The following is a 12833-nucleotide window of genomic DNA, read 5'->3' as shown; positions in this document are numbered from 1 at the left end:
CCCCCTCCCCCGCCCCCACATATACACATACCTCTTGATAGCCACCAGCTCCCCAGATTCATTACTCTTGCCCATTAGCACGCTCCCATAGGTGCCATCCCCCAGCTGTCTCATGGTAGTATATCGGTTCATTCTGGCCAAAGTGCTTGATTGAAATGACTCCCTTGTTGAATCTAAATGCAAACACTTCTTTGTTTTTGTGGGGTTTTGCCTTTGCTCCCGTTGCTACACTGGTGAAAGGTTTGTCATTATTAAATCCAGGGTCTCCCTCAAAGTTATGCAGGTTCATCAGCCACAGTAAAAGGAGTCCGCCAAGTAAACATTGCTTCCATTCTTATGAACAACCTGCAAGAAAGACAAAAGTAAGGGGAGTTTTTGTCCCAACAACCTAGAATACAAGAAGCCATGGATAACGAAACACCAGGTATCAGCCAGTCACATGTGCCCTGTGACATGAAGTTCACACACAATGGACCCAGTGTCACCTGTGCAATTCATTATGTGTGTTGTTTTCTGAGATTTGGTATTGACTTAGTGATTGGTATGGTCTTTTTCTTTTTATTGGCTATAATTTATATTATTCCAAATAAGATGTTGGGTGGGCGCAATGGATAGCGCGTCTGTCTATGGATCAGAAGATGTTGGGAAGTCTTTATTTAAGCCTTACCCATTCTTTGATTTGGTTGTTGCATCATACTTAATTTAGCATATTAAACTTAAAATTAGGAGCTTGGAATGTGTCCTAGTGATAGAATGCTTGCCTAGCATGCATGAAGTCCTGGGTTCAATTCCTCAGTTACCACATAAACAGAAAAAGCCAGAAGTGGCGCTGTGGCTCAAGTGGTAGAGTACTAGCCTTGAGCAAATGAAACTCAGGAACAGTGTCCAGGCTCTGAGTTCAAACCCTAGGACTGGCAAAAAACAAACTTAAAATTATATTCTTTGTAAAAATAAAAACTTTCCTGATATAGAAATCCCAATTAGGTAAGGTAAATATAAAGTAAACTTATGTGGACAGAGTAGCATTATAAAAGAACTTCATATTCTGTTTATTTTGCATTAAATACAGAAAACCCAGGAATTAGTATCATACTTAATATACACAAAAAATGAGAAATGTAGAACTGTTTACATATATATATATATGTACACACAAACATACATATATGTATATACACACGTTTATTTGGTAATACATGTGATTACATTTTTTTTTTCTGGTACGAAGGCCTGAACTCATGGCCTTGCACGTGCTCAGCTTCTTTGATGGGTTGGTACTCTACCACTTGAGCCATAGCTCCAGCCCTGCATATAATTACTCTCTATGACATTCAAGAGGTGCAAGAATAAATTTTGGAATTGAGGTCTTAACAGTCTGTATTCCAAATGTAAAGACTGAACTTGAACCTTGACACCTTTCAACCTGTTACAGTAGGGGCAAAGTTTTCAGTTTTCTGGATCTCAGTTTATGTAACTGACACCAGAGCAGTCTAGCTCTAACATCCCATGAGACTATAAATATGAATCTTTGATAACACCTCATCTCCTTCTCCCTCCCTCCATCTCCTCCTCTCCTTCCTTCCGTCACATACATACCTACTCGAAGTTTTGCATTTAAAACATCAAACAGAATACAGATACACTCTGTTGTAACTGAAAGGAGGGGAAAAACAACTAAAATCAAAAGCTTAGGGAACTGCTATTTTCTTATAATTTCTATATTATCATCAATTACTTTTTATCCCAGTGACACACATATCTGAGTGGCATTAAAATGTCATGGTCCAGATTAATGAGTGGCTCATCCTTCCTGTACATTTTTTGGGAGGGTTCATTGGTCTTGAACTCAACTCAAGGCCCTTCAACTCAAGGCGAGTGCTCTATCACTTGAGCCACAGTGCCACTTATGGTTTTCTGGTGATTAACTGGAGATAAGAGACTCACAGACTTTCCTTCCCAGGCTGGCTTTGAACTGTAATCCTCAGATCTCAGCCTCCAGAGCAGCTGGGATTACAGGCATGAGCCATGGGTGCCCAGCTAGCAAACATCTTTTAATCCTCGCAAGTCCTCCAACTGTAGCAATGGATGGACCACTCTGGCATTCTTCCTCAGAGGCCTGGCTTTTTTATACCCTTAATACAACCTGCCAAAGCAGGTCCATCAGCAGAAATCCTTCTTTGTACAAGAGACACCCCAGGAAACTCTTAGGAAAGCCCAATTACATGGGAGTGTGTAATCTTCCAGATATTCCCAGTACAAATCACAGAAATAAAGCTAGTAGGTCCTAGAAAGTCACTACGATCAAAACTTTCTTTCCTCTAAATTGTTGCTTCTTTTCATTGATGGCAATATGCTATGCATAACAGCATAAATGTAGGACAGGAGATATATTCTTGTACCTGTTTATTTTCTATCTTTCCTAAAGAATCATACAGACCTGCCTTGCCCCAGGTGACTGGACTGTGCTTATGTGTCCCACTCCTACTTGGTCATGTGACTTGATCTGGGCCAATGAAATGAGAGCATGTGGAGCACAATGAGATCTGAGCAGAAGCTGGGATCTTGCTTTGGCTCTTTAGAGCAAGATATATGGCATGTTTTGGAGCTGGCTGGTCTTCATTCTGCTCCTGTGCCCCCACCACTGCAGCAAGAAGGTGATGACTAGTGCAAAGTTTATAAACAGTCAAGGATCACAGTTGTCTTTTCCTCCTTTTATGACATACAGAAAGAATACATGTTTATGAAGGGTAAACCAAAGGAGGAGGCTACAATGCTTGGTAAGAAATGTACGCATTATCCTGCCCAGGTAATTATAACCCCTCTGTACAGTATGTTCACAAATAAAATTAAAAAAAAAGAATACATGTTTAACTATAGAAGGTCATATTACATATACTTAATATAAAGCTGCTATCTTAGTAGTTGCAGATTAACATAATTGATCTCTACCCCTGACAATCACAACATGCCAAGAACACAACTGTACTAGTATTATAAAAATAATGGTATAACAATGAGATGCACAAGACACTAAGTTGAAAACGAATTTTACAACTTCAGGTGGGGGAGGGAGGGAGGAGTTGGGGAGGTGGGGAGGGAAAGGATAGTAGGGGAAAAACAAAAGATGGGGTAACAATGCTCAATAGGAAATGTACTCATTACCTTACTCATGTAACTGTACCCCTCTGTACCCTATTTTTACAATAAAAAATAAAAAAGGTAAGTATCAATCATCTTCTTAACAATATAAGCAAAATATAATAGGTTTTCTGTTATCCCTAAATTTTCAACGACAATATCATTTATTACATGCTATTTTCCCAGAGTACTCCTGTAACAATTCTGTAGTGTCAAAAGGGTAGTTGGTAAGCAAGAATACTAAGAGGTTCACCCCAAAACACAGTGACTTAGTTCATAGCCCAAAATGAAGTCAAGGTCCTAACGCCCTGGATAGGCATAGTTATGCACTTCTGTATTATTCAGGAGGCTGAGGCAGGAGAATTGTCTGTTCATGGCCAGTCTGAGCTATATGGTGAGACCTACCTCAACAAATACATAAATGAGGGGCTGGGAAGGTGGCTCAGTGGTAGAGCGCTAGCCTTGAGCTGAAGAGCTGAGGGACAGCGCCCAGGCCCAGAGTTCAGGCCCCACAACTGGACCCACCAAAAACAAACAAACAAAAAAAGCAAATACATAAATGAGCTTCTTTCTTTTCTTTTCCTTTCTCTCTCTCTTTGTCTCTTTCTTTCTCTCTTTCCTTCTCTCTTTCTTTCTCTTTCCTTCTCTCTTTCCTTCTCTCTTTCCTTCTCTCTCTTTCTCTCTCTCTTTCTTTCTCTCTTTCTCTCTTTCTCTCTTTCTCTCTCTCTCTCTTTCTTTCTTTCTCTCTTTCTTTCTTTCTTTCTTTCTTTCTTTCTTTCTTTCTTTCTTTCTTTCTTTCTTTCTCTCTTTCTCTCTTTCTCTCTTTCTCTCTTTCTCTTTCTTTCTCTCTTTTTCTTTCTTAAGAAAAAAACATCTTCCCAAGATGACAATATCTGGAGATGGGGCCTTTGGAGAGTGATGGAGTCATAAGTACTCAAAAGGAGGGTCCAGAGAGCACTTGGCCACACCCACCATGTCTCCAGACAGCTGTGGTTCTGGACTAGACTCCAAATCCACTGATGGCTTCTGAGAAGACATCACTGTTGTTTATAAGCACCCAATCTCTATTCTTCTGTTATAGCAGACCACAGTGACTGAAACACCATGCTACGAGTCTTGTTTGACTTGGAATCAGCTCTCTCACTGGGCACAAAAACTTTTGGTACTGATCAAAACCAAGACTGACAGGAAAAGGATAACCTGTAGCATTTAAACAGTATTATGATCAGATACTCTAATGTAGATACAATCTTGTATAAATATTCATTAGTATCTATAATAACATTTATATATTTCTAAACTTTCTATTTAATGGAGCTGAATCAGATCTACAAATGGAGATGAAAATTAGAGATTTGCTTATGTGATTGTTCTTGAGCTAACATAGCTACTGATGCCAGTAGAGTTTAGGCTACAGAGTTGGGCTTTTGCTTTTTTCCCCCAAGGTTAAGCCTTTTATTTATTTTTTAAATTTTCACCTGGAAATAGTTTCAAGCCTATAGAGAAAAAGGGAAATGCAAAGAACAGAACAAAGAATTTAGACTTATCTGGGTGTATACATCATTTTATCATTTGAGCACTCTTTCCACACACAGCCTCTGTGTACATACTCACATTCAAGGGCAACGTGCATACACCATGACCCTTTCCCACAGGGAAGACAAAACCATTCCTACCCAATTTTATCAGATAAATTGAATCACAACTAGCACAGAATTCGGTCAGTGATCAGTTATTGCATTGACTGTCATGTGGCTAGTTTCCAAATGGATGACCAGCTATACATTCAAAGCAGCTCACGAAGCAACAGTAATCTTCTGTGCATGGCAACTGCAACTGAATTTTCAATATGATTTGGATGACAGAAATGTACTTTTAAATACTGATCACTTGAGGGGCTGGGAAGGTGGCTCAGTGGTAGAGCGCTAGCCTTGCATGCATGAGGCCCTGGGTTCGATTCCCCAGCACCACATAAGCAAAAAGAAAAAAAGCCAGAAGTGGTGCTGTGGCTCAAGTGGTAGAGCGCTGGCCTTGAGCTGAAGAGCTGAGGGACAGCGCCCAGGCCCAGAGTTCAGGCCCCACAATCGGACCCCCCCCCAAAAAAATAAATACTGATCACTTGAAAGGCACATTTGGAAAGTGAATTGTGTTATATCAATTTTTTTGAATTTTAAAGACAAGAAATTTATTATTACTATTATTATTATTATTATTAAGTGGTAGGGTCTAGATTCAAATCAGTTATTCTGATTTGAAGCACAGGCTTATGAGAAATGGATCTGGAAAGTGACTAGCAACTAGTCCTGTAGTCAGCACTCTCCCCAAACTTATAGCTTTCTACTTCCTAACTTGTTTCCAGTGCGGATCCTGCCATTAGGAGTGGCCTTTATCCGATTAAGCAGAAAAGAACCATGACACAGGTCAAGTGTCCCTTATTAGAAATATTTGGGATGGAAGCGATCCAGATTTCAAATGTTTCCAGATTGTAGAATATTTGCTTATATACATAATGAGATTATCTTTTGGATGTCACTCAAGATAAACATGACATTCTAAACATGCAATTCATTGACTCCCAAAGTAAATTTATACAATATGTATAGTGCCTGCATTTTAACAGTGGCTTATCATAAGATCAGGTGTGGAATTTTCCACTTGAGATGTTACGTTGGCACTTAAAGGCCATAGGTCTTGATTTATTTGTGCTTACATATATTTTCAGATTTTGAGTTATTATGGGTTTCATGCTTTAGGATTATGGATGCCACCTGTATTAAGCAATCAGAGAACAGTGCTATTGACATATGAAATCTAGTTAAAGCTCATGAACCCTTCTGTGAGACTCTTGGGCTAGATGAGTGTGAAATTCAGAAATTTCCATCTTGAAAAAGCAATGTATGTGTGGTGCCAGTGGATCACAACTGTAATCCTAGCTACTCAGGAGGCAGGGATTGGAGGATTGCGGTTTGGAGCCAACCCAGGCAGGAAAGTCTATAGAATTTTATCTCCAAGTAGCCACCAAAAAGCTGACTGTGGAGCTATGGCTCAAGTGGTAGAGTGCTAGCCTAGAGTACAAAAACTCAGGAGCAGCACCTTGAGTTCAAGCCCCACAGTTGGAAAAAAAAAAGAGCAATATGGGGGGTTTGACGATATTATTTATAAAAGCTTCAAACATCATCTTAGTGTATCTGCAGAAAATACATGTAAGAAAAGAATACCAAGTAAAACAGATGAAGATGTGGCCTCATGACATTCAGGTTCTGTTTTGTTGCAAATAAATTTACAGGACTTTCTCTCTCTCCCCCCCACCCCCCCACCCCCAATTAGTAGCGCTCAAACCAAGAGCCTTACTCATGCTAGGCAAGAATCTGACTCTCACTTTACAGGAAAAGCTAGGCAAGTGCTAGGCAGGTGCTCTGACAGTAAGCTACCTCAATTTCATTTTTCAGAGCACTGTGGATTTCAAAATTGTGGATAAGTGGTTACAGATCCGTGTATATTAAAAACTTTGTTTCAATAGTTTACTGCAAATAAATAAAACAAGACACATGTACCTTAGTGTCTGCCAGTCTTTATATAATGTTCAACAATTCCCTCCTATTGATATATTTTAGTTCTGTATTTCAAGGAACTGATGTTCAATTCATACCTATTTGGCATTCTTCTTTTGCTTTTAGACATTTCTTACTCTCTTACAAGACTTGATAGTTGCAGACAGTAACAAAATGTATGGCACCACTAAAAAAAAGTTTAAAGAACATGTTGTAGTTGTCAAAATATCTCTGATTTCTACAGCCAGGCTTCCTGAAGGAGGTAGCACACACATGCACATAATTGTGGTTTCCTGTCTTCAGGAATGCATGTGTTTGCAAGAATGCATGTGTTTGCAGAAAATTCCATCAGAATCACGTGGGCTAAGTAACAGGGAGTGCATACTGACTTAACATGTATCTTACTTCACCTAGATGATAACCTTCCCAAAGACACATGAACAATAATTCACTCCTTGAAAAAAAAAAAGCTCACCAGTAGATTCTATTCCTATTTAGGGGGTTCTGCATTTTTCCTTAGTTTAAGCCTAAACTAAAGGTCTTAACTATCAACCAAAGGTTTCCCATTTGTAAGGAAAGGAAAAAAGAACCTTTTTCCAAAAGGTCTTTATGTTATGCACAGACACTGATTCTAAGTACTAACTATTAAGCCAGGCACTAGTGGTTCATGCCTGTAATGCTAGCTACTCAGGAGGCTGAGATCTGCGGATCAAAGTACAAAGCTAGCCCAGGCAGGAAAGCCCAGGAGACATTTATCTCCAATTAACCACGACAAAACCAGAAGTAGTGCTGTGGCTCAAAGTGGTAGGGCACTAACCTTGGGCAAAATTGCTCAGGGACAGCACCCAGGCCCCAAGTTCCAGCCCCATGACCAACAAAATAAACCCTAAAATCAAAGTACTAGCTAGTAATATAAAGAAAGGAAGAAGGGCAGCATCTCTATATGTGGCTCCAAACTAAACTACATATTTGTTTTTCTCATTGTTTGTTTTCCTTTGTCTTATAAGCAAGGTTCCTCCCCTCCCCCTCCCCCTCCCCCACTCAACAACTTCCATTCCTGAGCCTAGGTGCTGTCCATTAGCTTTAGCTTTTTTGCTCAAGGCTGGTGCTTTACCACTTGAGCTATACCTCCACTTTCAGCTTTTTGGTGTTTGAATGGAGATTAGAGTTTCATGGACTTTCCTGCCCAGGCTGGCTTCAAACTTTGATCCTTAGATCACAGCCTTCTAGCTAGAATTTCAAGCATGAGCAAACCCATGCTAGGCACAAATCCAGTTTTGGAAGTTCTTTTTTTTTTTTTGTCGGTCATGGGGCTTGAACTCTGGGCCTGAGCGCTGTCCCTGCGCTCTTCAGCTCCAGGTGAACACTCTACTGCTTGAGCCACAGCACCACTTCCTGGAAGTTCTTTTGAGCTGTGCTTTGACTTAACAACACAGGAATTTAAATCTGTTTCTTACCATTTTACCAGCATATTAGATGCTTACCCATTCTTTCTCAACTCCCAATTAAGATGATATACACCTGTCTCTTGAGAAAATACATTCATTCTCTCTAGGTTTACTTATCCTTTTTGCTTAGGTAATAATATAGAGACTATATTGTGCAAAGAGTTATCATGTTCTTCATGTGAGAGAAGGTTTAAAATGATCTGTCTATGACCAATCAGAGATTCAATGATGGAGTCGGTCTAGTACTTGCGATAGAGTTGAAGCTATTTAGTTCTTCCATGTAATCCCCACATTACAAACAACCCAATTCTGATGACACTGTGCCAAGCTCTTCCAATCACTGAAGCAGCTAGAAGAAGCATTGCTCCTACAGCTAAAACCACACAGTGCTCTACACTTAACATTCCTATCCAAGCTCCTCTCTCGGAAACACCAACATCCTGCTGGCCAGCTGGCACAGGCACAAGGTACTACTGCCCTGCCCTGAAAACCAGGGCTGCATCTGTGTCATCCACATTCCTGGAAGGATGTTTTTAAAAGAATCCTAGAAGGAGGCAAGGGAAAGTAAGCATGAGACAGAATTTGGGAGGTTAAGGGAAAAACTTGTTAGCTTTTTTGCATAAAAAGAATTTAATTCAAAAATATAATGGTTTAATAGTATCACTTTCTGTTAAGCTATTCTCTGTGTGTGTGTGTGTGTGTGTGTGTGTGTGTGTGTGTGTGTGTGTGCAGGTGTGGGGGGTGGGTGGGAGAGAGAGAGAGAGAATATAGGGGACTGAACTCAGCTCAAAGCTGTTGCTTTACCACTTGAACCATACCTCCACTTATGCTTTTTGTGATAAGAATCTCTCAGATTTGTCTGCTGGGGCTGCTTTAAATGGTGATGTTCACATCTCAGCCTCCTGAGTAGAGTTACAGGTGTGAGCCAAAGGTACAGCACAAATGACTTTTAAGGTAAGGCCTGAGGACAAACATTGACTTGGGAAGAAGAAGGTCACTGAGCAACACTGCAAAAGAACATAGTGCTTGAGAAGGGAATGAAAGCTAGACTACCATTGGGGCCTGGGATGGGATGTAATCTGGGAGGTAGGAACAAGTGCAGAGAGGTAAAGGGATACTGCAAACAACAAAATATACCTTGCATTTGCCCAACAACCGAAAACAGTGGAATGCACTACCTCTGTCTCTTCCACCACTGGGCTCCTCATATGCCACCATCACCATTACCTTGAGATGGGAAAAGCAGACCACTGAATCACTGCTGTCTTTCTGCACTGGCCTGGAAGTCCAGCCATTTCTGAAGCAGCTATTCTGGAAACCTCATTTTCTTTCAACCTTGGATGGCTATATGAGAGAAAGAATCAACAAATATGCGACCATGTCCCAGCTTCTGTTTGATGGTGGAAATTAAAGATCTGATGTAGATTCTGAAAGGTCAGACTGATAGCCAGCACTGAGAACCTGTCCAGTTTAAGCCATATCTAGCCTTTGGTAACACAAGATTACATGCTCTCACACCAAACTCTAGAAAGGCCTCTTTTGAACCATGTTAGTTAAAACAAAAACAAGCAGCTTTTTCAGGAGAGAAACTGATCATTTCAGCTATCCAGTCTAACCCAGGAAAATATGGCCTAGAGCAAACGAGAAGGCATAAGCCATGGATAAGAAGGTTGTGCGAAAAAGAAAATATTCCTATGCACACAACTAGTTTTTTTTTTTTCTTGTTGGATTTTGTGCCAGTCCTAGGGCTTGAACTCAGGACATGGGCACTGTCCTTGAGCTTTTTTGCTCAAGGCTAGCACTCTACCACTTGATCCACACCTCCCCTTCCAGTTACTAATGGTTAACTGGAGATGAGTCTCATGAATTTTCCTGCCCAAGATGTCTTTGAACCATAATGCTCAGCTCTCAGCCTCCTGTGTAGATAGGGTTAGAGGTGTGAATCACCGATGCCTAGCACAAACAACTGGTTTTATTAGTGTCAAATGTCAAGGTTATAAAGCAATTACTGGAATAGTACTGTATGTAATGAAAGGAACATAGACTGTCTCTGATTCTCCAACATCAATAGTACTTCCCTACAAGTTATATCTACTCATAGCCATTGACCTTTGGGAAATTAATTCTGCAAAATAGGGATGCATTAACAATTTATGTGCATGAGTACATATATGTGCAACACCAAAGAAGACCCAACTACATGCAGTATAAGTATGATCCTTCATTAATTCAGCAGGATCCACAATTAAATGAATTAAGAACTCAGAATTTTCTACTATCAATCTGCACTATTTTTTTTTAATCTGCACAATTTTTTTTTACTTTCCTAAGAGTCACTTGAATATATGCCAATTTCAAGGAAATATTTAGTCTCAGTTATAGAACTTCACCAAATAAATACTCATAATTTATTCTTACTCTCATTTTCTTATTTTTTATCTAAGTGCACAATTGCAGTAGACTTGGGCCTTATTCTTAACAGCTTTGGCCAGGTAATAAGCAGCTTAGGTACCAAAGAGGATTACATGAAGGGCAAGTGGAGGGTAAAACTGGCTGCCAATCACAGAGCAGATAAGCTTTGGTTGTGTCTTGGTAGAACACGTGATCGTGTTACTACCAGCGTGGAAAACAAAAAAACTCTTAACAGACAAAAGGCTTTCACACTAAGGGATATGTTTCCAAAAATTAGAATAACAGGAAAACAAATACAGTGTCTTAAAAAAAAAAATAAAAGCATCGATGCTCTGTGCTAACAACATTCACCAATTATTTAACACCCAAATGATCAAGTCCAAGTCCAACTCCAGGAAAAGACCCCGTTCCAGGCCAGGTTGATTTGGAGCGCCAAGGCTGAAGGCGAAACTTCTCCCTCTGTCATTTCACTGGCCATTTCACTGAACAGGGGTGGTGGTTTTGTTTTCTGGTTAGAATTAAGTCAATTTACTTCCAGTCCCCTCCGTTAGCGCGAGCCCGAGAAGCAGGTTCCTCTTACAGGGGTTCCGTACGCACAGTTTGTCCGTCTGTCCTCACGGGCCGTCGGCCGCCCCCTCCACCCGCCCCCAAGGTCCTTTCGCGGGTCACTCGCACTTTTCCCAGGGACCTGCAGCGCCTCCAGGGGCCGGCGTCCCGCGGGTCGGCGGGGACGGCCGTGGGGGGTCGCGGGCGGGGGTCCCCCCCGCGCCCCGCGCGCGGCTCCGGCCCGCGCCCCACCTGCCGCCGCACGGGCCGGCCCGGACGCCGCAGCCCGCCCTCCGGGACCGCCCCCCGGACCCCCTTCCCACTCCCCTCCAGCAGCGTTCCCGATCCCGGGCCCGCCCCGCGCTCCGCCGGCTCCCCAGGGCCAGGCCCGCGCCCCACTCTCGGGAGTCGTTTCCTCCCCGCATCCCAACGCGGCGGGACCGGCTCCGCGCAGGACCCGGGGCCGGGGTCTCCACGCCGCGGTCACCCTCACTCCCCGCACCGGTCCCCGCGAGGTCCGGGGCGGGGAAGCCACGGAGGGGTCCTGGTCGGCCCTTCCCGCCCTCCCCGACCGGCGTCGGGTCCGGGCACTCGGCCGAGAGTGGCCCGGATCGGACATGCCGGGCCGGCCTCGGAGCACAGGCTCCGGGTGGGTCGGACCGAGGAAGGCCACCCCGCAGCCCGCTCGTTCAGGATTACCTGCCGGCGCCGACCGCTCACCTCGTTCGCCCCCTTGTGAAGCTCCGGCGTCCTGTGTGTTTCGTCTCCTAGGAAACCGCCGGGGTGCGCCCGCCGGCTCCAGCCCCGCCTCCAGGGAGGCGTGGTCTGCGCGAGCCAGCCACGCCCATCCCCCGCTAGACCCTCCCCCACTGGGGCGGGGCTTCAGGAAACATTCATTGATTTAGTGAGCTTTTTGTTTTTGATTTCATAGTTTTTTTTATTGTGAAAATACTGTACAGAGGGGTTACAATTACATGGACAAGATAATGAGTACATTTCTTATCAAGCATTGTAGCCTCCTCCTTTGTTTCCCCTTCCCATCCCTTCCCAGCCTCCCCCCTTCCCCCACCCAATCCCCCCCTCCACCAAAGTTTTAAAGTTCGTTTTTCAACATAACGACTTGTACTTCTCATTGTTGCAATGGGTCCACCTGTATCCCTATTTTAACGATTTGTTTTTGCCCTTCCCCTCCACAAATTATACCAACATCAAATACAGTGAAAGCAGGAGTTATACCGTGGGGGAGGGACATACAAAGCAACAAAGAAATAATCTTATAAATGCGTTAGAAACAAATGCATGAAAGAAAAAAAAAACATTTGAATACATATCTAAGGGTTCATTTCCCTAACATCACCTTATCTGACCTTTTCTGCTTGACTCAGACATACACTAGATATTGCAAATAAGGGAAACCATGGGACCTATGTTTCTTTGGACCTGGCTTACTTCACTTAATATAATTTTTCCAGGTCTTTCCATTTCCTAACAAATGGGGCAATGTCATTCTTTCTGATGGAGGCATAGAATTCCATTGTGTATATATACCACATTTTCTTAATCCATTCATCTACTGAGGGGTATCTGGGTTGATTCCATATCTTAGCTATAGTAAATAGTGCTGCAATAAACATAGTCGTGCTGGTAGCTTTAGTGTGGTCATGTTTGTAAACATTTGGGTAAATGCCCAAAAGTGGGATTGCTGGGTCATAGGGGAGCTCTATGTGGAGTCTTTTGA

The 12833-nt window shown here is 42.5% G+C and overlaps 1 protein-coding gene across 11 annotated transcripts in view; it reads right to left on the bottom strand.

Annotated features, from left to right (window-relative positions):
- Positions 1-11867, bottom strand: part of Mak (male germ cell associated kinase) — a 49558-nt gene extending 37691 nt beyond the window's left edge. For 9 of the 11 annotated variants that reach the window (XM_070024569.1, XM_070024572.1, XM_070024577.1 and 6 more), the window contains exons 1-2: positions 11795-11861; positions 32-345 (exon numbers count right to left, since the gene is read on the bottom strand). In XM_070024569.1, the coding sequence (XP_069880670.1) occupies positions 32-132 (101 nt within the window). In that variant the 5' untranslated portion in view covers positions 133-345; positions 11795-11861. Of the gene's footprint in view, positions 1-31; positions 346-9364; positions 9482-11794 lie in introns of all 11 variants that reach the window. The other 2 variants (XM_070024571.1, XM_070024570.1) reach the window with 2 other exon arrangements.
- Positions 11868-12833: the final 966 nt, after the last annotated feature.

The sequence above is a fragment of the Dipodomys merriami genome, unplaced genomic scaffold, assembly GCF_024711535.1.
Source record: "Dipodomys merriami isolate MVZ:Mamm:240054 unplaced genomic scaffold, mDipMer1.0.p SCAF_16, whole genome shotgun sequence".
Lineage (NCBI taxonomy): Eukaryota > Metazoa > Chordata > Mammalia > Rodentia > Heteromyidae > Dipodomys > Dipodomys merriami.
This window is presented reverse-complemented; position numbering and strand designations above follow the sequence as displayed.